Genomic DNA, 25140 nt, shown 5'->3' with positions numbered 1-25140 from the left:
AGCAGGTACTCAAATTTCAAATAAGTAAAATGTGAGCCACCACCTCTCCACCTAACCTTTCAGTTTGAAGGGGGTGTGCGTGTGCATGCGTACTTTGAAGATAAAAATTGGATTTTTATCCAACAGGAGTTCAAATGAACACTCTCCATTGAAATTCAGGGCGATCGGGCTTTTATGCAACCTCTTAGACCTTACAGCTGTTATCTCTTCTCTCATGCTGAGAATGGCAGCCCTCACTAATACAGGGAATGATAGACCGTTCTGTCATTACTCATTTGCTTTATCTCACAGTGCATAGATCCACAGCAATCTGACGATATGTGAATCACATACTCCCAACAATGTGGCAACTAAAAATAGCTGAAAATCTTTTTGTGGTTCTTTTCGTCCTTAGTGTAGATTCTACGAGGGTGTTCGTTTTTAGCTCATTTAGTTTCTTTTCCTTAGTTCATTACTAAAGTATTCTAAAGTCATTTGGAAGCATTTCTCTATGTAGTTATGTTTATTACCCAATGATACACATTTAGGTTCATTTGTTTTGTTTTTTGTTTTTTTTTACATTAAAAAATGTAATTTTCTTACATGATTGTTTAATAAGTTATTTACGTGGTTTCAAGACAGATGTACAGAACATGCCTTATTCAGAGATGTCAAGATTCTCTCCCAATCCCCTCCACCCTATTTCTTCCTTCTCCTATAAGTAACCATTTGAAAAAAAAGGACTGTTTATCCTTCCAGTATGTTTTTTAACATAAGCAGATACATATTTATATATTCTTTTCCATTTTTTCTTAAATGTTAACACACTCTATACATTTTCTACCTCATTTTTTTTCACATGACAGTGTACAGTAATATTATGTGTTGTACATATATACTACATAAGTATAAAATATATATAGTATATATGTAATGTACATAATATTTTTGAATTCAGTTCCATTTTATTGTTTTTTATATTTAAATAGATGAATAAGTCTTTTATGTAAATAATCTCTTACTATGTGGTCTGTTTTATTAGCAACCTTTTTTTGGCACTATTATTTTTTGGTATCTAGCAAGGCTTGTACTCTTACTCTGTTTTCCTTTACACTAATGTCTTTTAAAAACTCCTAGTCCCCCGTTTCTGATTTTCTGTAAGTCCCCTCCTATGAGCAGAATTGAAATTAACTAGTAACTTTTTTTCTTCCCCCCCACTTTTCCTGTTTTTAAGCATTTGAAGATATAACCCTTTAATCTCAGTTAATACAGATGACCGATAATCTTATTCTGCTTATCTTCCTCCCTCATCCTCCTCCCATTCTTGAGAATTTTACTTGATTTACCTTGTCAGAGTATAGACTCATCACACACGTACTCTCTCTTTTTTTTTTAAGATTTTATTTATTTATTTGACAGAGACAGCAAGAGACAGTGAGAGAGGGAACACAAGCAGGGGGAGTGGGAGAGGGAGCAGACTCTCTGCTGAGCAGGGAGCCCGATGCGGGGCTCGATCCCAGGACCCCAAGATGGTGACCTGAGCCGAAAGCAGACACTTAACCGACTGAACCACCCAGGCGCCCCCACATGTACTTTCTTATCACCATGGTTTAATCTTAGTTCTTCAAGTAAATAGAGATTTAATGGCCACTGATGCATCCTATGTCATTGTCTCCCTAGTCATTTTGGTTTTCTGAAGCTCATTTTCTGCTAGATGCCTCAAGAAAGATTGTGGGGCCGATATTCCTTGCCTTTTGCCTGAACATGACAGCCTGGGCTTTTATTTGCAAAAGTCAGTTTGACTTGATAGGCAATCCTTGTCTCACATTTTCTTTCCTTCCATATCTTAACTATGTTGTTATTGTGTCCTGATGTAAAACGTGGCTGTCACTCTCTGATGGCAATCTAATATTCTTCCCATTTAAGTGATGTAGTCTTTTTTCTGGAGTGACCAAAAGATTTCCTTGTTTTTCCTTTGTTCTTATTGTCCTTGATCAAAGGACCAAGGGCAACGCCTAGTTCCCAGAAGAGGATTACCTGGACTTGTTGTGTCCCTGTTTCCTTCACTCATAGGTGTCGTTAAGGGATGGAAAGAAGGTGGCATCAGTCCTCTAAAACGTTACTCATTTTCTCCCCTTGTACCTCATGCTTCCTTATAATGAGTAGTTGTTGGAGTATAAACTAAGTCTCTCCCTACACTAAATTGTAGTAAGCTTCCCAATAGAATCATTTTTGAATTAGCAAAAGCTCTGCCGATAACTTTAGAGGCAGAGAGGTGGAAATTCATGGGTGCAGTGGAATGTGAGGATTATGTGGATTTTCCTTCTCTACATCATGGGTCCCCTCCAGACACCTGGCACTTGCATCATTTTGATGGACTCTGTGGTAGAGCAGAAAGGATGGCATGCTCAATACTCTCTCCAGATGTCTGACAGTACAGGTATTTCTTTAAAAATTCTCCTTTACCTTTTTTTTTATATTAATATGTTCAATTAGGCAATATATAGTACATCATCAGTTTTTGATGTAGTGTTCAACGATTCATTAGTTGCATATAACACGTAGTGCTCATCACAACACATGCCCTCCATAATACCCATCACCCGGTTGCCCCGTCTTCCCACGCCCCCTCCCTTTCATAACCCACAGTTTGGTTCCTGGAGTCCAGAGTCTCTCATGGTTCGTCTCCCTGTCTGATTTCTTCCCATTCAGTTTTCCCTCCCTTCCCCTGTGGTCCTCCATGCAATTCCTTATGTTCCACATATGAGTGAAACCATATGATAATTGTCTTTCTCTGCTTGACTTATTTCACTTAGCATAATCCCCTCCAGTTCTATCCATGTCGATGCAAATGGTAGGTATTCATCCTTCCTGATGGCTGAGTAATATTCCATTGTATAAATGAACCACATCTTCTTTATCTGTTCGTCTGTTGAAGGACATCTCGTTGGACATAGTAGTTATCTTTTTCTTGAGGTTTGGTCTAGACTGAGACTTCTTTGTGCACTTAGCTCATCTTTCCTCTCCATCTTCACTTTCCCCTTCTCAGGGTATCTGCTGATATGTGGGCTTTCTTCTAAGCATTTGGGCTAGCTTTGGAAAAAAGAAAACTCTGACATTCAGGGCTCCCGAAGTCATGCATTTCGTGAAATAGTTAGTCTAGCCTAATAGTTGTTGCCCAGATAGCCAACAACATAAATTCTCATATCACTCGTACCTCCTATCTTTGGAGATAGGTATAACCAGCAGAATAGATTTAGGCAAAGGAGAGAAGTATGTATATTGGGAGGAGAAGACTATACTAGCTGAAAAAAATAAGTAGATTAAACTTCAGCCCAGTGAATAAATGGTAAATAGTTATGGGTCATAAAGTTTGCTAATTCCCTTAATGTTTCATGATTACAGTGATACTTGAGCATTACAGAGACTCTTACAAAGTAGATTATGCAGTGTCTGTAATGATGTAAAACTGAAATATAATTTCAATGAAGTCTGCTAAAACCAAACCAAACCAAACCAAACCAAACCAAACCAAACCAAACCAAACCAAACCAAACCAAAAACCCTTCCTTGGATATTAAAGGCAGTGACTATTTAAGAGGCAAACTACTTGCAAATACACATACTAAGGGTAGCAAATGGCAAAAGTTAATAACGACAGTCTCTGCCCTTTGGAGCTGCCCCTGCTCCCAGTGACCCACAATATTCCCCTGGGACCCACTTTCTGTGACAGGAGCCACAGAGCAGGCCAGGGCTTCTGCAATAGGGGAGGACAGAAGACCTCTGTATCACCTCTGCTTGGAGGGACATACCCCAGGAATGTGATGTTGCTCAGAATGAAGAGACAGGAATCAAAGTGTTAAAAACAATTTTATCTCTGAGATTATTGAGCAACATATGATACTCCAATCTTGTATAAATGAAGATGACTTTATTTTTAATTATTGGCATATAGTTCTTTCTTAAGTACAGATTAAAGCATGAGAAAAATATTTTAAATTATATTGTTCATACTGAAGTGTGCCTTGACATTTTGCAGTTAAACTTCCAAAAAAACACTGAAGCCAAGCTTTCTAGGAAGTATGTATTTTGAGGCTGGAATGATTTGGGGAGCCATCCAATTTATCTATCATTTATACCATTGAAGCAACGAGGACCCAGAGACTTCAAGTGATTTGCTCAGGTCACAGTTAGTAGATGTGGGGGTTAGAACCCAGGGTTCTTTACAAATAGTACTGGACTTTTTCAAAATAGCTATTTTTAATTTTTCCTTTTTATATATTTAAGGATTCATAAATCATTAGCACCGTATGAATCTTAAAGATTATCTAATCCAGCCCCCCAGCTGCCTACCACACCCTCATTTTATAGAAGAAATCAAAACCCAGATCCAGATAAGGAATCTGATCATACAGCTTCTTAGGAAAGAAACACTTTTTTAAATCATCTCCAAAGAAGAGACTTGGAGTAAGAGCCTGCATGCATAAAAGGAAAGCAATTTTGTTTAGTAACTGGATTAAAGTCTGCTTTTAAATAAAATCTATTAGTTGAATAAAGTAAAATAATCTGTTGACAACAATCTCAAAAAGGAAGGGGTGGCTTTTAACAGAATTAATTTTTTTTTTCAATTTACAGTCACTGCAATATTCCTTTAACTAGCAAGCTGTGTTTCTGCACTAAAAATGTTAACTCATTTACCCACAGTTTATAAGAGGAAGCATTTATTTTACAAAGTAGTGTTAAACAAACCAGTAAGTCAGGTAGTTAGAGTAGCAGAGTTATTCACAATTGGCTTATACTTGTAAATTGTGCTCCTTTTTTTTTTTTTTTTTCCTGCTTGTGTCTTTCTGTGTATGAAGGACATTTGTTCCCTACCTCACAATTTACTAAAGTTTATTTAGAGGCTGAGCGATCTGTACTTTGCTTGAGAGCTTTCTTCTAGTTGCCACAGCTGTAAGACTTAGAAACTAAACATAGTAGCTCCCTCCACCCCCAGTGGTCCAGTTTACTTTCTTAAGTTGCTAATGATAATAGAAAACCAGAAATACATATTACTACTGAAAAGAAGAACCAGTAGGATTAAGTGAAATAAATAAATAATAAACTGAAGTCTAAAAGCTTCTAAAAAAATCATTTTGCTTTTCCAAAATGGATTGTATTATATATTTCAGTTTTAAATTAAAATTAATGATTTATAATACATCTCAAGTTGTATTATCTAAAGTTTTCATTTATTAAGTACTTTGTGGAAGCTACACGTATTGATATATTGTCTTCCAGTAATTTATAACATTATCTGCATAAATCTTTGGGAAAATATTGTGACAAGGAGTTATTTACAAAGGCCCAGGAGGACGATGTAAACCTGAACAAATTGATGAGCAAGAACAACTTTAAATATTTTGTTTCTTATAAATTAGAATTGATTTTAGTGGATTTGACATTTTCTCCCTGAACAGTTTTTTTTCCAGGCCTGGAAAAATTGAAATCCTATTTAATTTTCTCCCTGTCATGCATAGTGTAGGATGGTTTAAATGAAGCATGGCAAGTTATAGTGACTGGAAGTCCTAATTTCATCTAAAATGGTCATGATTCTGTAACCAGCTTTAGGAACACATGATCTTGGTACTCAATGATAACAGCAAGAATTTAATTTTATCTATACACATTTATTGAATGCTTATTATATCCCAGGTACCAATATACGCTCTCCATGTATATTAATTCATTGAATCTTATTACCTTAAGAGCTAGACCATATTAATATTCTCATTTTACAGATGAGAAAACTGAGGCATGGAGAAGTGAAGTAATTTGCCCACAGGCACACAACTCTCAAGTGGCAGAGCTAGGCTTCAAGCTAAGCAGGTGCCAGCAAACACACTCGTAACCATGACACTAGGGCGGTGGTTCTCCAAGTGTGGTCTCTGTGTCAGCAGCATCAGCATGCCCTTGAAACACCCAGGAGGTCATGTTCTCAGGCCATACCTCAGAGCTACTGAATCAGAAACTCAAGGGTGGGGCTCCCCAGTCTATGTTTTGACAAGTCCACCATCAGGTAATTCTGACACATGCTGTCCTCGTCTGTTTGGGCTGCTTTAACAATAATACCACAGACTGAGTAGCTTAAACCATAGTCCTTTAATTGCTCACGGTTCTGGAAGCTGGCAGAGTCCATGTTTGATAAGGGCCTGCTTCCTGGCTCATCTCAGTGTGTCCTCACATGGATGGAAAGAAGAAGGCCAAAGCAAGCTCTCCCTGTCTCCTCTTATAAGTGCACTAATCCCATGTAGTAGCGCTCCACCCGCAAGACCTAATTGTCTACCAAAGGCCCTGCCTCCTGCTTCCGTCACATTGGGAGTTAAGATGTCAACATGTGAATTTGTGGGAGACACAGACATTCAGTCCATAACACACTAAAGCTTGAGAATCACTGCCTAGATTATTATCCTCTCCTTGTTCAAAGGCCAACAGCATAGTGGTAGAGACAGTCATGCCAACACATGATTGTGATCAATCTAGTAAGTACAGTGAAAGAGGAATGTATTAGGTATAGTGGTGGTGCAAAGGAAAAAGTGAGGAGAAAAGGAAGGTTTTGCTTTTTGAATGCTGAGAAATTTGCATTCTGGTTTCAGAGACAGATGACCGGTGATCAGTTCCAATACTGATAGAGTGTGTTGGTTTTGCTTATCTAGAGTTTGAACAGTGACTTCAAACAGGTCTGAACATTTTGGCAGGATCAACATAATCATTGTAGCTACTCTTTATATTGCTCACCTTCTGGCTTTGATAGTATCTCTTACGTGTATATTATTCTTGAAATTGATGGTTATATAGTAGTAAAAGAGATCTTTTAAAAATACCTAAGTATAATGTACTTTTTTTTTGCCTAGAAAAATAATTTAGTATTAGATATTTAGAAAGGCCAATAATGGTACTTCAGTAATGGTACCCATTTTATTTATCTGTTAAATCCAAAGGAAGCCTACTAAAGCTACAGTCTCTTGCTTTGGGGATATTAGAGAACTGAGCATTATAAGACACTGTCATTGCTTGTGATACCTAAATCACTTAACCCATTAGGTGAGTCACCCCTTATTTTTCAGGGTACAATATTTTAGAAGTCCTTGCAATAGGGCTTCTAGGCTAAGCAAATTCTTTGCACTTTTCATTCTGCTAGAAACAGGGATTAGACACAAAGTAAACAATGTGGGCTGTCTACTCTTCGCAACATCTTCAAAGAGATGGCCCTGATATTGCACCACTGTTTTCAATCACTTAAAAGGCAATAATTCAATTATGCCATCCTTTATATAAGAACTGCCATTGCTTTCAGTTCACTTTCAGGCCTGACACAAGTAAATCACTTCGATAAGATCCATTTTTTCTCCCTCTTAGAGACGAGAATAAGTAATGATACCAGTGATCTACCAAGGACAAAATGAATATAACGTACTTCTTACAGAAAAGCAAGATATTTCACAAGGCAGTGATTCATTCTGTTATTTGGGAAATGATTTATCTGGGTGTGTATGTGAAAGATGTTTAAGTGCTTTTATATAAGGGTACTTTTAGAGAAGCAAATACTACATTTTGGTTTTGAATTTAAATGCTTGGATTGAGTAGTTTATGTGCATAGGATTGGAAGAGGAATATACCTCAAAAATAGATCATCCAAAATGGGCTCATTGATGGCCATTCTTTTATAACTGTACAAAGAGAAAATGTTTCCTAGGGTATTTGAAGCAAGTTCCTTTCTCATGTGAAAATAACCATCTAAGTTCATTTTAAATATTAATAGTATGACACATGCTCAGACTAAAAAGGACATCAGATTGGTATGTTACACTTTTCATATTAGTAAAGGTTGCCAAGCTTTCTTGACTTTTTTCTTAAAGACCCGAGTTACCCACAAAGACAGTCACTCTCTTATATTGTAGTGAATTAAGTCCTTGAGGAAGTGACATCTGCTGTTAAGGCTGTGGGGATCCAACATCACCAGAGTGTAGGCATATAAAGGTTAAAAAATAGGGCAGTTGGTAAATTGATTAATTAGCATCCACATCATGCCAAATTATCCGTTCCATTAAGTTTTGCATTTTATATATTTACTGTGCCTCTTAGTATATGATAAACTATTTTCATTTCAACAAGTCTAAATCAAAGGATTCAACAAGTCTGTTCAGGAGATTTTTAAAAATAAGTTACACTTTTAAACAAGTGATATGGATTTGCTTAAGCTTAACATTTTATCTTTTTTTTTTTTTAAAGATTTTATTTATTTGACAGAGAGAGAGACAGCGAGAGAGGGAACACAAGCAGGGGGTGTGGGAGAGGGAGAAGCAGGCTTCCCGCTGAGCAGGGAGCCCAATGTGGGGCTCGATCCCAGGACCCTGGGATCATGACCTGAGCTGAAGGCAGACGCTTAATGACTGAGCCACCCAGGCGCCCCTTAACATTTTATCTTTTATGATAGGTATAATTTTATAGTAGAACTGCAAATAACACTGTAGTCAAGTTCTCTGCTGACTTTAGTATTCTATCACCAAGAGAAAACTTCCTGTTTAGATCTCATTATTCTGTATTAGGATTATTCAGATGGGTAGAATAAATTGGAGACAAATATAATCTAAGAGAATAAAATATTTTTACCTGCTTTAGATATACTTTTATAGGTTACTAAGTACCTCCTATGTGCCAGACTCTGTTTTGGCCAGTTCAAATGCCTTATCATAGTTAATCCTCAGAGTTACAGTTCTTATCACTAGTCCCTGCTTTATTTTTATTTTTCCATAGCACTATTGTCAGTCACATCTAATATGCTTCATATTTTTCTTAATGTCTCTCTCTTTTCCCTCTAGCCTACTCCCCTGTTAGGGATTTTTATGTTTTGTTTATTGCTATATCCACAATTCCTAGAATGGTGCCTTGTTCATAATAAGTACTCAGTAAATATTTTTGGATGAATTAATGGCCCTGTGAGGCTGCTATTACGCTCCTCAATGTATAGATGAAGAGAGATTAAGGAAGTAACAGAACTAGAATGTGAAAATGGTTCTAGATGGTCCACCTACTCATCTATACATTCATCCATTCGGTAAATGACTTTAAAGCCCATGATATTTCCAATATACCACTCTACCTTCAGTGCATTTACTATATAAAAAATTGGCATGATAATGACAATTTTTATCATTATAAGGAATAAGTATTGGTGTTAGTTCAGCTGTTTTTTTTTGTTAATTGGTAGGGTATTACTTTCATGACATTTTTATAGTTTCCATTTAATTTTGAATGAACAATATGTATGTTCAAAATTCAAAGGGTACGGGGAGTATATGGTGAAAAACATCCATCACATACCTCTCCTCTGTTCTTAAATTTGCATTCCCTTTGGAGTCACTTGGGGAGCTTTAACAATTACTGAAGCCTGTGTCTCACCCCCAGAGGTTGTGGTTTACTTGTTCTCTTGATGTGGCCTGGGATTTTTGAATCTTTAGAAGATCTCCAGGAGGGACTTTGCTTCAGGTAAAGGTAAAGTAGCAAGGACTAAGTATACTCTATTGCCTTAAATAATTAAGAAACACACGAAATATACAAAACAATTTTTTTTATTATATTGGACATTAGGCAACAAAAGACAGTAATCCCCAAGGGATGGGAATAAAATGAGGTGAGCCCTATGATGGCATCAGCATAAGTCTGAGAGCATATTTAGGCCATGGCACAAGAGCAGAGAATACAGGCAGAGCATGGCAACTTTCCTGAGTTTAATAATCCGAGCTAAGAGTCTGCTGAGACCAAAAGAGAATCCACAGGATAGACTGTAGGATAGGAGAACTCCAGAGATCTTTAGGGGATCCCTCTTGACTGTTCAGCAGAGATCCGATTAAATCATGCATCCAAGGAAACTACCAGAGGTTGGGGGGAGAACACACCTGAAAAGATTAGAGGAAACAGTCTCTAGTATTTATACAGAAGTGGGAATAGTGCCTGTTCTGACATCTAACAGATGGACTGGAAAACCTTGTGATTTGCAGGGCATTTGATAGAATTCTCAGAAGGTTTTTGCTTCAGTGGTGAGGAAAACTTAATCCTAGACTAAAGAGTGTTCCAATCTTCCCTCAGATATCTTGAAAGCAAGACCCAAAGGATCAAATTATTTCCAAGTAACTTAATTATATCCCAGAACAAAGCTCAAGAATATTTATAGGAATACAAACACATCCAGCACCCAACAAGATAAAATTCACAGTCTGGCATCTAATCAAAAATTAACAAGTACAAAGAGGTAGGAAAATATGACCAATAATGTGATAAATTTATCAACTGAAAATGAAATTGACACAAATATTATAATTACAGGACAAGGACATTAAAAACAATGATTATATCTATGTTATATATTCAAAAAATTAAATAGATGGAAGCTGTCCAAAAGATTCAAATCAAAATTCTAAAGATAAAAACTATAATGTATAAAATGAAAGATACACTGGATGGGGTTAATGGCAGAGTAGACATTGCAGATGAAAAGACTGGTAAACTCGAGACACACAATAGAAACTATCCAAAGTGAAATGCAGAGAACAAAGAAATTTTTAAAAATGAAGCATATTGGTGAGTTAAGAGAAAACTTTAAGCAGTCTAATATATGTGTAATTGGAGTCCCTGAAAGGTAGATGGGAAGTTGGGGGGGTGGGGTGGGAGAAGAATTATATTTAAGTAGTAATATCCAAAATTTTTCCTAATTTAATGTCAACTGAAAACAACACAATCCAAAGAGGCTCAAGAAGCTTGAAGAAATAACACCAGGGCACATCATAATCACATTGCTCAAAAGTATGATGAAGCGAAAATATTGAAAGCAACCAGGGAAGTAAAGACATCACATAAAAGGAACAAAAATAAGGATGCCAGCAGATTTCTTCTCAGAAACAAAGTAAATAGAAAAAAAAAAAAAGTAAATGAGACAGTGGAGCACCATTTTTGAAGTACAGAAAGAAAACATGTCTGTCAACTGGGAATCCTATACTCAGCCAAAATATCTTTAAAAAAATAAAAGTAAAATGAAGACATTTTTCAGATATATGAAAGCTGAAAGAATTCACCATCAACAAACTATACTACAAATATGTTAAAGGAAGTTCTTCAAGTAGAAAGAAGATTCGATGTCAATCTGGATCTACACGAAGGAATGAAGAGCAGTGGGAATGGTAACTACAAGGATAAGTAGATCAAATTTTTTCATATTATTTACATCTTTTAAAAAATAATTGTTTAAACAAAACAGCTACAATGTAATATCGGATTTATGTAAAAGTAAAATGACAAGAATAGCACAAAGGATGGAAGGGAGAAATGGAAATATATTATTGTAAGTCTTAAGTATACTTGAAGTGGTATCTTATCATTTGCCTAGTAAATTGTAGTAAGTTAAAAATATTTGCTGTAATAGTAAATCAACCACTAAAATAACAAGAGTAAGTTAATAGCCAATAAACCAACAAAGATAAAATGAAATAATAAAACAACCTAAAAGAAGGCAAAAAAAAGAAAAAGGCAAATAGCAGATGAGAAGGTAAGAAGCAAATATAGGGATGATAGACTTCAACCTGGCCATATTAATAATCACATTAAATATATATGCACTAAATACCCCAGTTAAAGGGGAGAGATTGTCAGTTTGGATTAAAAAGCACAATTCAAATATGTGCTGCCTTTTAAGAAATGCACTTTATATCTAAAGGCAGCAGGTTCAAAGTAAAGCAATGGAAAAAATATACCATATTTACACTAGTCAAAAGAAAAACTGGAATAGCTATATTAATATCACAGATTTCAGAGCAAAGAACTTACCATGGATAAAGTAGATCATTTCATACTGATGCAGGCATATTGCATTATATTGCACATCACTTTCTTGTGATTTGTAGTTACTGCATTTTTTACAAATTGAAGATTCAAGACTTCAGTGGAGGAAGTAACTGCAGATGTGGCAGAAATTGCAAGAGAACTAGTATTAGAAGTGGAGCCTGAAGATGTGATTGAATTGCTGTGAGCTCATGATAAAACTTGAATGGATGAGGAGGTGCTACTTATGGATGATCAAAGAAAGTGGTTTCTTGAGGTGGAATCTTCTCCTGGTGAAGATGCTGTGAAGATTGTTGAAGTGACAACAAAGGATTTAGAATATTCCATCAACTTACTTGATAAAGCAGCAGTCACGATTTGAGAGTATTGATTCCAATTTTGAAATAAGTTCTACTGTGGGTAAAATGCTATCAAATAGCATCACATGCCCCAGAGAAATCATTTGTGAAAGGAAGAGTCAATCTATGTGGCAGACTTCATTGTTGTCTTATTTTAAGAAATTGTCAGTCATCCCAGCCTTCAGCACCACCACCCTGATCAGTCAGCAGCCATCAACGAGGCAAGACCCTCTACCAGCAAAAAGATTACCACTTGCTGAAAGCTCAGATGGGGTTAGCATTTTTTAATGATGAAGTATTTTTTAATTAAGGTATATACATTGTTTTATTTAGACATAATACTATTGTACACTTAATAAACTACAGTGTAGTGTAGACATAACTTTTATATGAACCAGGAAACCAAAAAATTCATTTGACTTACTTTATGGCACTATTCATGTTACTTTGGTGGCCTGGAACTGAATCCACAATGTCTCTGAGGTATGCCCGTAAAGGGTTTAATTCATCAGGAGAACTTACAGTCCTACATATTTATGTGTCTAATAGACCTTCAAAGTACAGTGCATGAAGCAAAACTGACAGAACTGTAAGGAGAAATAGGAAAATAAACAATTATAGTTGGAGATTTCACTATTCCTCTCTTAAAAACTGATAGAACAAGTAGACAGAAAATGAGTAAAGATATAGAAGATTTAAGCAACTCTGTTAACCAACTTCACCCAATTGACATTTATAAAATGCTCTGTCCTACATCAGCAGAATATACTTTCTTCTCAAGTGCACACAGAACATTTACTAAGATAGACCATACCCTGTGCCAAAAAACAGGTCCCAATAAATTTAAAGGTGTTCAAGTCATACAGAGTATGTTCTCTGACCATAATGGAATTATGTTGGAAAGCAGTAGTAACAGGAAGATAACTGGAAAATTCCCAAACATTTGGAAAATAAATAACATGTCTGAATAACCCAAGGGTCATGGGAGATATCAAAAAGGAAATTAGAAAATATCTTGAACTGAATGAAATTGAAAATATAGCCCATAAAAACTTAAAACTTATAGGATGCTGCTAGAACATAGAGGAAATTTATAGGCTACATTCCCACTTTATTTTTATTTTTTTTAAAGATTTATTTATTTGAGAGAGAGAGTGAGCAGGGGGAGGGGCAGAGGGAGAGGGAGAATCTTAAGCAGACTCCCCACTGAGTGTGGAGCCCAATGCAGGACTTGATCCCCACAACACTGAGATCATGACCTGATCTGAAATCAAGAGTCAGATGCTTAACTGACTGAGCCACCCAGGCACCCCTACATTCCTACTTTAGAAGTGAACAAAGATCTCAAATCAATGACTTCAGCTTCATCTAAAGAACAAACTGAACCCAAAGTGAGTGGAAGAAAGGAAATAATAGACATCAGAATGGAAATAAGTGGAATAGAAAACAGGAAAATAATAGAGAAAATCAGTGGGACCAAAAGCAAAGAAGATTAATAAGATTGACAATCCCCTACCCAAACTGATTGGGAAAAAAGGGGACAAGACACAAATTACCATAGTCAGGAATAAGAGGAGTAATATCACTACAGATTCTACAGATACTGAAAGGAAGGATAATAAAGCAATATTATGAATGCTTAGCTTATAATTTCAACAATTTAGATGAAATGGACAAATTCCTTGAAGACAGACACAAACTACCAAAATCCACTCAAGAAGAAACAATCTGATGATAGGTTTTTTTTTTTAAGATTTTATTTATTTATTTGAGAGAGAGAGAATGAGAGACAGAGAGCATGAGAGGGAAGAGGGTCAGAGGGAGCAGCAGACCTCCTACTGAGCAGGGAGCCCGATGTGGGACTCGATCCCAGGACCCCAGGATCATGACCTGAGCCGAAGGCAGTCGCTTAACCAACTGAGCCACCCAGGCACCCCTGATGATAGTTTTGAATTTGTAACTAAAACCTTTCTGCAAAGAAAACAAGAGATATGAAAGCATATGTCCAATTTAAAAAAAAAGTATACCTGAATATGGGTAGCAGCTTCTGGTGTAACAGAAATTAGAAACAAGGCAAATGTTGATCAACAGGTGAATAGATAAACTATAGTACATATAGTACATACTATCATTTGGACAACAGTGCTACTCAGAGTAAGATTTAACTATTTGATATATGCTCCAACATGATGGATCTCAAAGTAATTATGCTGAGTGGAAAGAAGCCAGATTAAAAAAGAAAACATGAGAGAAAAACATAAGATAGGATTTCATTTTTGTATAATTTAAAAAAATGCAAACTGATCTGTAGGAACAGAAATCATATTAGTGATTTCCTTGGTCAAACTTGTTGGTGTGGGGACCAGGAAGCATGAGGAAACCTTTGTCAGGTATGTTTCTTTTCTCACTTGTGGTGGTGTCACTTGTCACATAAGCCCAAACTGGTCAAATTATACACTTTAAATATGTACTGTTTGTTGTATATTAATTATACCTCAATTTAGTTTTTCTTTGTTAAGAGCCCCAGGCGACTCAAGTGGATTTGGGACAAATTTGAGAGTCAAGACAAAGTTGGGAATCATTGCTCCAGTCCCTTAAATCCCTGGTTCCACCATACAGAGATGACCTATTCTAGGCAGTTTCCTGTTATGAAACTGGAACATTCCAGAAATATGCATATACAAACACATATATTCCTTGTTTTAAATCCACAAATGGTAGCACTTTATACCTATATATATCTTCTGTACTTTTTTCACTTACTATATCTTAGAGTTCTTTCCATATCAGTGAGTATGGAATGGTTTCACTTTTTAATCTAGCTGTATGTTAATCTTTTGGATATGGATCCTGATCATTTTGACTACATGAAGTTGGTACTGTATGCTTATTTTAAAACTCTCTTGGAATGGAGATGTAACTTGAGTTGTTGTTATAATTAATTTTTCTTTTAAGTTTACCCTTAAGTCCTCACTTGCAAGCTACATAATATGACAAAATGCTTTCATTTCTGTGAGTATACAAGTTTTCTAGAAGGCCAGATTCACTATGAGTTAGTATTTTTTTCACCAGTAAAGTCTATATATCTATGTGAAATGTTGACAAGTGTTACATTTTGAAAAGCTATTATGACATTTTGTTTTCCTTGTCCCTTCAATGTGAAATTTGGTGTTTGATTTGTTCTTCAACACACAGTTTTTTAAATTACTTATTTTTTTATCCTTTGGTGGTTAATTCAGTGTTAATCATTAGGCCACAGCTATTCTAGAGATGTATACTGTGTAAACCAACCTGCTATCAACATGTATTTTTGGCAAAGAATTCTTTGGCTAAACTCTTGCTGGCCTTTTTTTTTTTTTTTAAACAGCAGCTGGTCAAATGGGCCAATACCAAAATAGTTTTTTTTTTTTTAAGATTTTTTAAATTTTTTGACAGAGAGAGAGACAGCGAGAGAGGCAACACAAGCAGGGGGAGTGGGAGAGGGAGAAGCAGGCTTCCCGCGGAGCAGGGAGCCTGATAGGGGCTCAATCCCAGGACGCTGGGATCATGACCTGAGCCGAAGGCAGACACTCAGTGATTAAGCCACCCAGACACCCCAGTAATTCTTGTTTTTTAAAGTGAACTGCATTCTTTAGTTGTCAGAGTATGTTTCAACAGGAAGACTACCTTCAAAGTCAAGGAACCAATTTATATGGGGGCCTCAATTTCCTAATGGCCATTTTATGTGTCCTTCACAGGTTTTCTGTAATTTTCAGTCTTAATGCAACAGGAATCTCAAAGTGTACATTATCCAAACTACCCAAATTGTCATATACTCTGTGCACTTACTAGGTTTACTAGTGAACGTTGAGTCTTTTTATGACTAATGATATTCTGAACTTCTGGCCAGCATTTCATCAGCTGTTCAGTAAGTGCAGTTCGTATCAGTCAAGTATTTGTTCTATGTTCATTAGCTGATGAAGTCAGAAGAGTCACTGCAGCTCCTCAGGATTTTCACTCACTCATTTTTCAAATCATTAAATTCTGCATTCCTATAGTCTGGTTTCCCAGCTCCTTGTTCACCTCTTTGTCCTCCATGTTGTAGGATTTCCGGGGATTGTCCCTATCCTATCCAGTTGTGTTTGCTTGTATTTGCATGCCTGAGGTCATGTTTCTGAGGGGTCTATAGTGGCATAAATATACATGTTTTGAATGTCATCTTTCCCTGAAGTGAGGGGTCTTTGGGCTGAGAAAATGGTTTTACTGAGTAGTTATCCTTCAGACCCATCTCCATCTCCAAGTACTTTTTAGTTTATTCAGGATGTGTCCTTCTCTAACCTAGGGAAAGTGTGGAGAGCCTGATCCAGAAGCATTCCTATGCCCGCTCACCCATCCGTACCTATGGAGGAGAAGAGGATGTGCTGGGGGATGAGGTTCAGACAACACAGAATCGAGGTAAGACGGCTTCCGGGCTATGTAACTGCTGGGAGCAAGAGCACCCAGAACGAGAAAGAAAGGTAGGTGATGAAACTTGCAGTCCTCAGGGTGCACTCTGCCCCCAGAGTATTTCAGGAGTCTCTTGAGGAAAGGATAGCCCCTGAGGCTGATTTTCATACAGTTCATTATTTTGCTTCTGAGTCTTAAGTGATTATTCTGCCTGATGGTTTCCTGTGGTTTTCTAGTGAAAGGACATCAAGCCTCTGAGTCAGGGCTCAGGAGTTACTGGTCTGTGATCTACCACCAAAGACCTGTTGGACTCTGGGGGCAGTCCTTTAGTCTTTCTGAACCCTAATTTTATAATCTGAAAATCGGGAACTATATCTCTTCCTCTTATAAGATATTCTAGAAATATCTTATTAGGATCGATGACTAAAATGACTTTACTTTTTAAAAGATTTTATCTGAGAGAGTGCACACGCGCATGAGCGGGGCGTAGGGTGGGGTCGGGGAGGGACAGAGGGAGAGGGAGAAGCAGACTCCCCACTGAGCAGGGAGCCCAACATGGGGCTCAAACCAGGACTCTGTGATCATGACCTGAGCCGAAGGCAGATGCTTAACCTATTTAGCCACCCAGGCGCCCTGGAAAACACTTTTTTAAAAGAAGATTTTCTTAGTGAAGGGCATTACGTACAGGCAGTGGCCCCAGCGGTGACAGTAGGGGGATACTGAAAAATTCCTCTGTCCCAAAGACTCACAAAGGAGCACTTTGCACTTGGGAGTCCAGAGGGTGCCTAAACCTGGGCACAGGGATATTTGTGTGGGGAGAGAGCCCTCTGTCATAATTTTATGTCTCTTATATGGAATAGCATAATCTGTCAAAATATAGGACATCTCTTCAAACTAAATCCAAATGGACTACTAGTAATTAATTATACAGTTGGAAAATTCAGTGTCAACTTTTGTTTAAACTTGTGGATGCTGTGATATAAGAAAAACTTACTCTTGTAATTTGTCAAATATTTAATAAGGAATTATGGAATCTAGAAAAAGAAAAACATGCTTGTGGGTTTTCACAATGCCTTTAAGAACCCAGTAACTTTGTTGAGGCTCATATGTCCAGCCTTCCTTATAAGGATGTTGTAGAGGTCAGGACAGATAACAGCTATTTGGAGCTCCTTTAAAGGGAATCCAGTTATTACTTCCAGGCAGGGTTCTAGTGTTTTGGCCATTCTCTGGGAGCATGTAGGCCATCTAATGAGTTAAGTCTTTTTCTGTTTAGTAAATTCTCTCTTCCATATATGGTAGAAATGATATCTTACCTGGAAAGGTAGCTGTGACTTATGGTTGACATGCTTGTCTTTTTAAATTGCAGATCAATTATATTTTTTAAAAAATCAATCAATCCTTACAGATAATGTAATTCTTGATTCGCACACTGAAACAGAGTTTCTAGTCTAATGAGTTGTTTTTCCTTTCAGGGTCAGCCTTTACAACGTCTGATAATTTGTCTCTCAGCTCCTGGGTTTCATCTTCATCCAGTTTTCCTGGATTTCAGCACCCCCAGTCCCTTACTGCACTTGGCACCAGCACAGCATCCATAGCAACACCCATTCCTCACCCTATACAAGGTTCATTGCCACCATACAGCCGACTTGGGATGCCTCTGACACCATCAGCTATTGCCAGCTCGATGCAGGGGAGTGGCCCGACATTCCCCTCATTCCACATGCCCCGGTACCATCACTACTTTCAGCAGGGGCCCTATGCTGCTATCCAAGGACTGCGCCATTCCTCTGCGGTGATGACACCATTTGTATGACTCTTCTAAACCTTGGAGAATCCAGATCCAGGATGTGCAAATGGGTATGGAAATATGGGACAGAGTTGGGTGGGTGGGATGTGGGGTGTTAGAGCAGGAGCTCTCCAGGAGACATGGGACTTATTAAAGAGGAGAGCTGGACTCACAATAAAACCTACCACTGAGGGAGTGCACCACAGACCGGGAGTCATGTGTAGTTTGGGGACAGCTCTTGGGTTCGAGAGAGAATCAGTATAGACTTAGCCAGCCTAAATCCTGCAACCAATAGTATACTAACTTACCCAGGAAATTTCATAACACAGGTCAGATGAATTTTAAGGTGCATTATACCTAGCAGTTAAAAATGCTGTGTCAATGCAGTAATGTATAAAATCAATGTGTAGAGGTTTTCTTTCTGCTTTCCACAGGTCAAAAGAATCTTCCAAGAGGCAATATATATAACATACCAACCGTAATGCATAATGACTAACTTAAGTCCATTTCTCCCTGTAGAAAATGAGAGCCAATAGAGAAATATTTGTAGTGTTGTAGCTTAAGCATGTTTAGTTTTCCTTTGTATTAGTTTGCTTGGGAAGGGGCCGAGATAATGCTGAAGCATCCTATTTTGTGGATGAATAGGCGGTAATGACTTCACAAAGTTCTTTTTGTCATACTGAAGGGCCAGTACCTGACAAGCTCTTTTTCCCAGTCTTGGCTTCTTTCTTCCTAATTCTCTTTCTTGCAATTACTTGCCATTTATGTAGGAAAAACCTTCTATACACAATTTTGAAGCAAGAGGCTCTATGTGTTACATTGTAAAACTGAGGTTTTATTTTTCTGGGCTGCGTTCTAAGTGCACTACTGACTTACTCATTGAGGAACACTTCTAAAGCCTCTGTGCGATGACACCTGAGACTTTCTCTCAGTCTGCAATAACAGGACGGTTGCCCGGTTCTTAAGGGAATTTCTCTGCCATGGGTACCAAAGGCCCCTTCATTTTTACTTCAGCTTTGGGAGATCTTTTGGATGGTAAAATGGACTGGGCCAAATTCTCATTTTTGGTAAATTTGCTTTGTTATTAGATAGCTGTTAACCACTGATTGACAAGGATTTGTGAATGACCATTCTGTATGCCCATATAGCCACCATTTAAGCTATGCTTACAAGTTGTGTGTCCATATATCTGGTTTGTCCTTCTTTCTTACTGCTCTATTCAGTGACTCCTTTACCATTTTTCTAGTCCATTATATGAAATCGTATGTCAACTCAGTGACCCCCTGACTAAAACACTGGCAGTGCTTGTAAATCAGTGTAAAGCATTTATCCTCTTTATTTTGCATTCTTAATGTCTTCTTAAGCCTTCCTTTAGTGTTTAGTAATTAGTTATATTTTAGCTATCTATAATCATTATATTTGGGGGGCAACATATATCTAAGCATTTACAGTCAGGGGAGCATATTTGGCATTTTGCAACAGTTCGTTTCCCTAACAACAGAAATTGAGTAAAGTTTACAGTCCTTCAACTTTAGATTGCTATGAGATACAACCTGTCTTCTTTACAGTGTTCCCCAAAACTCTATATTAACCTAATTTAGATTTTGTATCTACTTTGTTCTGACTATAAAAGTACTGAATCTGTTAAAAGAGATGGGAAATATCACTGCTGAGAGTAGAGATGGGAGTAAATGCAATATACTTATCACATCAGACTGCATGGAATTCTATTTGGTTGTTCTATTAGGCTTTCCCATACCAAATGCTTCTCTGGGGCATTTCTAGTCTAGGAGACGCGGCATAATGGCAGAGCCTGTCTATGTGATGCCATTGTTGCTGGACTTTGCAATTGTTTTTCTCCACTGTGGCCCACAGTTCACTTATGGAGAAGCATGGGCTGTGCCAACCAAGCATCTCAGATTCCTACGGCAGACACCGCAGGCTAATTTCTAACTTCTTGCATGTTATGCTATAGTATCCACAGGTAGTTTGTTTTCAAACACAGCATAAATAATGCGTTTCTTTAAAAAAGCAGCTGTGACTAATGTTTAAGTATCCATAGAGCTTAGGATAGGGATTTGATACTTAATAGTTGGCCTGTTGCCAGTACTCTTTTTAATACACAGTACTGCTGCTTACAGCAGGAGTAATAAAACTAGATGCTATTTAACATGATGCTACTTGATACTCTGGTAAATTGCTGGTCTACTAAAGTGAATCTGTATCGGAATTTTCTTTTCGATGAGAATGAAAGGATCATTTTAATACTATTTAGACATTTTTCCCAGTTGACGTGTCTTAAAGTAGGTGTTTTATGTTTTTGTTAAATATGGTTTTACACCAGTATTTCCTGACTTCATAATTTGATTTTGTAATTAAGCAGAATAAGGCTAAAAATAAGTAGAGTGCTTCAAGGAAAGCAAAGACTAAGATACCAAAGCATGCTCTTCAGGAATAACACCTGAAATTCTAAATTGGATATATTCTTAAAGTATTTGGCATTATTTTAACCAGAAATAAAAAGCACAGGGTACATGGAGCTTAACTTGATCAAAGTCACCCTAGCCATGAGAACCAAGGGTAGAAATTTACTCCAACCTGGGTCTTTCTGAGCTATTCTGGTTGTTGATTCTTTCTTAACTCTTTGGGCATTTAAGATTTTAAAGTCTAAAGTCTATCCTACCAAAAGTAATTATTAGAACTAGATAGTGGAAAAGCCAATTGAATAATTAAGAGCATGAGTTACAGTGTATTTGGAATAAATTCAGGGTTTCCCCCCACAAGGTATAGTACAGTATCAAAATACATCGCTGATGTGCAGTGCTGCTAAAAAGAGGCCCTTTCAGAACTGCTTTATCTAACCTGAAGGGATTAATTCATATCTTAGTAGGTTCTGCAGACCTGATTTGTTTTTAAAACATTTATCAATAATGCTGAGTAAGTTCAGTTATTTCTTTTGCTTCTTTTTCAAGTCTTCCCCCTCCTCTGTCCACTCTTAGCAATATTATATAGGTAAAGTATATCCATCTTGTGTCTAATATATCACCAATTATTAGGTTACAAGTTCTATATTAATGAATTTAGGTTACACTGCTGGTCCTTTTGAGTTTATAACAAAGGTTTGTTGTTCTTCCTAGTAGATGGGCACAGAATGGGAGGTATTAAAAAGATACTAAGAAAAACCCTGTGTAGAGCTCTACTATAGGAGTTACATTAACTTCTGGGATATTCCAAGATCTTCCCTTCCTCACTCTCATCCACATCTCTGTTACAACACTTCTCCAGCCACAACATCCCCAGCCCCCCATTCAAAAAAAGAAAAAGGATGCCCTCCAAAAGCCCAAGAAAAAAGTATTTTTACTTTTTTTTTTTATGTCAGTCACCATACAGTACTTCATTAGTTTTTGATATAGTGTTCCATGATTCATTGTGTGTAACACCCAGTGCTCCTTGCAATACATGCCCTCCTTAAAAAAGTATTTTTAGAAGAAAGGGATTCCCCATTCCCATACTGCCTATGAATTTTTCAGACAGATGTTAGGATATTTAACCCATTTCTAAATTTCATGGCTTTTCAGGCTGTCTTGCTAATATTTAAGCTGAATTATACTGAGAAAAATGAGCTTCAGATACAATGGATAGAATGACTTTATCACCCCATTAAATATGCAGTCTTGCTTAGCCATGACTCAGCAACTAAAGTTCAAAAAACTCAGTTATGTAATGTGCAGGGTCACATATTATAAGACAAACAATATTTTAATTCAGTCTTCCATTGAGTAAGGAAACTATTTACATTATTAAACATGTATGGAATTGATAATTATTACAAACAAAACAATATTACACCCTAGTCTAGACAAGCAAGCAAGCACTGGACAGAAAAGATTTTCAGCTGGCTCCTTTAGACAGCTTGGTTGGAGGAATGGATTTTACATGTTTTTATATTATTTCAGAATGCAAGCATTTTATGTAAACGAAAGGTTAAAAATTCTTAAACCTTTAGAAAACCATAAAATAATTTCTTCACTAATATTCCATGCCAATTATAAAATATTCTAATATTTATCTTTCTTCAGCATGCTTAAATATGCAAAGTTTCATTTATAAATATTTGATAGGCAAATAATCCATAAGTATTTTTTGGCCCTTCTTTCTCTGTCCCTCCCTCAATTCTAATCCCCTCCCCTGATAATAAGAAAATAAAAACATTGGTAAAATAATACATCTAGACAAAAAATACAATTTGTTGTATTTTACTTCTGATACATTAAAATATGTATTGTTTTTTCCTTATTTTCAGAAACCTAAAAGAACGTCTTTTATTTCCTAAAGGATAAAATTGGATATACCCTCTTTAGTAGACTCTATCACAGTTCTATTGTTTGCTGTGTTCATTTGCTTAATGAATTGCGTGAGAACAGTCACTGTAATGAAGTGTGTGTGTTGGGGGTGGGGGGAAGGGCATGGGAAATGTTTTATGAAAAAGAAGTTATAAGCCTAATACTATGAAGTAACATCTAATGAAGTTCTTTTTAAGTGCAATATATTTATTTCTGCTAGAAATGTATTATCAACATTATGTAATATTTGAAGCATTACATGTTATTTGTAAACAGCTTAAAATTATATATTACCCAAAATTGTACAGTACAAATGTGTGATATTAATTTCTTTCATTAAAAATGGTGTGTTTTGATATATATGCACACATTTACACCTTTCATTATCTTACACACTTGCTTCATGACTTTTGGTACCTGTTTCCTCACTTGGAAAAAAAATGGATTAGGTAAGATTAGGGGTCATAGCTGGCCACTCCCAGACCAGACACAGCCAATGGGATTACTATACAGAGTTTGGGTGTTTTTTTTTTTTTTAAGATTTTATTTATTTATTTGACAGGGAGAAACACAATGAGAGAGGGAACACAAGCAGGGGGGTGTGGGAGAGGGAGAAGCAGGCTTCCAGCTGAGCAGGGAGGCTCGATCCCAGAACCCTGGGATCATGACTTGAGCTGAAGACAGACGCTTAACGACTGAGCCCCCCAGGTGCCCCTGGTTTTTGTTTTTAATTGTATTTGGAAGCCTATAGAGAAGTCATTGCTGTCAAGTCCCCACTGGTTCCCATTTTCCTACACCTAAATCCCCTTCATTCACTTACTCCACCTGATGAATTCTTAGAATCATGGGATTTTGCACCTCTCTGTATGGAAAGATACTGAAGACTCCATAAAGCTTAAAGCTTACCGCTCATTCCAGCCATGAGCTCTTCGATGTGCTGTAATGGTATTACACAAAGTAGGCTGATAAAAAATAAGATTAGCCAACTTCAGTCTTAATCCTTCCACATGACAGTCCTTCAGAATATTTGACGTTATCATACCTTCTGCTTTCAGAAGTCTGCTCTATTATCCTTAATTTTTTGTGCATGCCAAACACCAACCTTTTAAAAAATCTTTTATTTGGAATAATTCCAAGCTGACAGAAAAGTTGTAAGGATAGTATAAAGAACACTGTATACTCTTTACCCAGATTCACCCATTGTGAACTTTTTGCCCCATTTATCATTTGCATTCACACTGAGGTAGTGCATGTACTACCCCCTACACACACGTAATATATACAGATTGTTTTCCTCCATTTGAGAGTAAGCTTCACTTATCATGCCTCACTACCCTAAGTAATTCAAAGTGTACTTCCTAAAACCAAGATGATTCCATTAAATACCCACAGGACAGTCAGCAATTTGGGGACATTTAACAGTGGTAAAATGCTGTGATCTACCATCTGTATTCCAATTTTGTCAAATGACCCAGTGATGTCCTTTGTGGTATATTTCTTCCTTCAGTCTGGATCCAGTGCAGGAGCACATCTTGCATGTAGTTATCACGCTTCTTCAGTCCTTTAAACTGGTACAGTGCCTCGGCCTTTATGTCTCTTTCATGGCAAAATAATTCCTATTTTTCAATGTTTTATAATTTATTACCATTCTTAGTTATCCTAGTGCTCAAATCACCCCAGTATGGTCATCAGGAGCCCCTCAGGTTGGCTCCTGTGTCCTTTTGACATGCCCTAATTGACTTTTTTTTTTTTTTTTTGCACTCAGTTTCTGGCATAATACATTGTTTGAGGCTCATCTTGTACCCTTTCTGGAACCAGCCATTTCTCTAAGGAATCCAGATTCCTTTTAGTTGAGGAACTATATTAGAAACCAAAATCTGGGTGCCAGATGTGCTCACTGGGGTATGTTTGTGTCTAGGCCCTCTCAGACAAGAGAACTGGGAATATATATGTATATAAGCACACACATCTCTGTGTGTGTGTGTGTGTGTGTGTGTGTGTGTGTGTGTGTGTGTACAGGATGTATAAGACATCATGAGTTTATGCTGCTATCTCCAATTCCAGCGCACTCCCATAGGGGACTTCTTTGCCTTGCTTTGCCCCATTCCATATCTGTATGTGTCTTCTTCCACAGTGAGACTGGCTCCTGGCTCCCAACCTCAACATATTTACTCAATTCTACCATATGCCCCAAATAATTTCATATTGCTTCACTCATAAAACTGCAATAAACAAACCTTCTAAAAAGAGTTCAGATTTTGTTTGCAGTTGTTCCCTGCCGCCCCACCCCCGACTAAGGGAATACAGTCAAGTCACATGTTTAGCAGTTACTTAGTGTCTTTTTTATCCTACTGTATGGTTATGTCACTCATTCACAATACAACTGGGTTCATTT

At 37.1% G+C, this 25140-nt stretch overlaps 1 protein-coding gene across 2 annotated transcripts in view; it reads left to right on the top strand.

Moving 5' to 3' along the window:
• TBX20 (T-box transcription factor 20) overlaps positions 1-23084 on the top strand; it is a 57487-nt gene extending 34403 nt beyond the window's left edge. For both annotated transcript variants that reach the window (XM_073899058.1, XM_025873320.2), the window contains 2 exons: positions 16513-16625; positions 18089-23084. In XM_073899058.1, the coding sequence (XP_073755159.1) occupies positions 16513-16625; positions 18089-18429 (454 nt within the window). In that variant the 3' untranslated portion in view covers positions 18430-23084. The remainder of the gene's footprint in view (positions 1-16512; positions 16626-18088) is intronic.
• The last annotated feature ends 2056 nt before the right edge of the window (positions 23085-25140 follow it).

This window comes from Callorhinus ursinus, unplaced genomic scaffold (assembly GCF_003265705.2).
Source record: "Callorhinus ursinus isolate GAN/ISIS: 27379988/994484 unplaced genomic scaffold, GSC_fseal_2.0 scaffold12, whole genome shotgun sequence".
NCBI classification, from domain to species: domain Eukaryota; kingdom Metazoa; phylum Chordata; class Mammalia; order Carnivora; family Otariidae; genus Callorhinus; species Callorhinus ursinus.
This window is presented reverse-complemented; position numbering and strand designations above follow the sequence as displayed.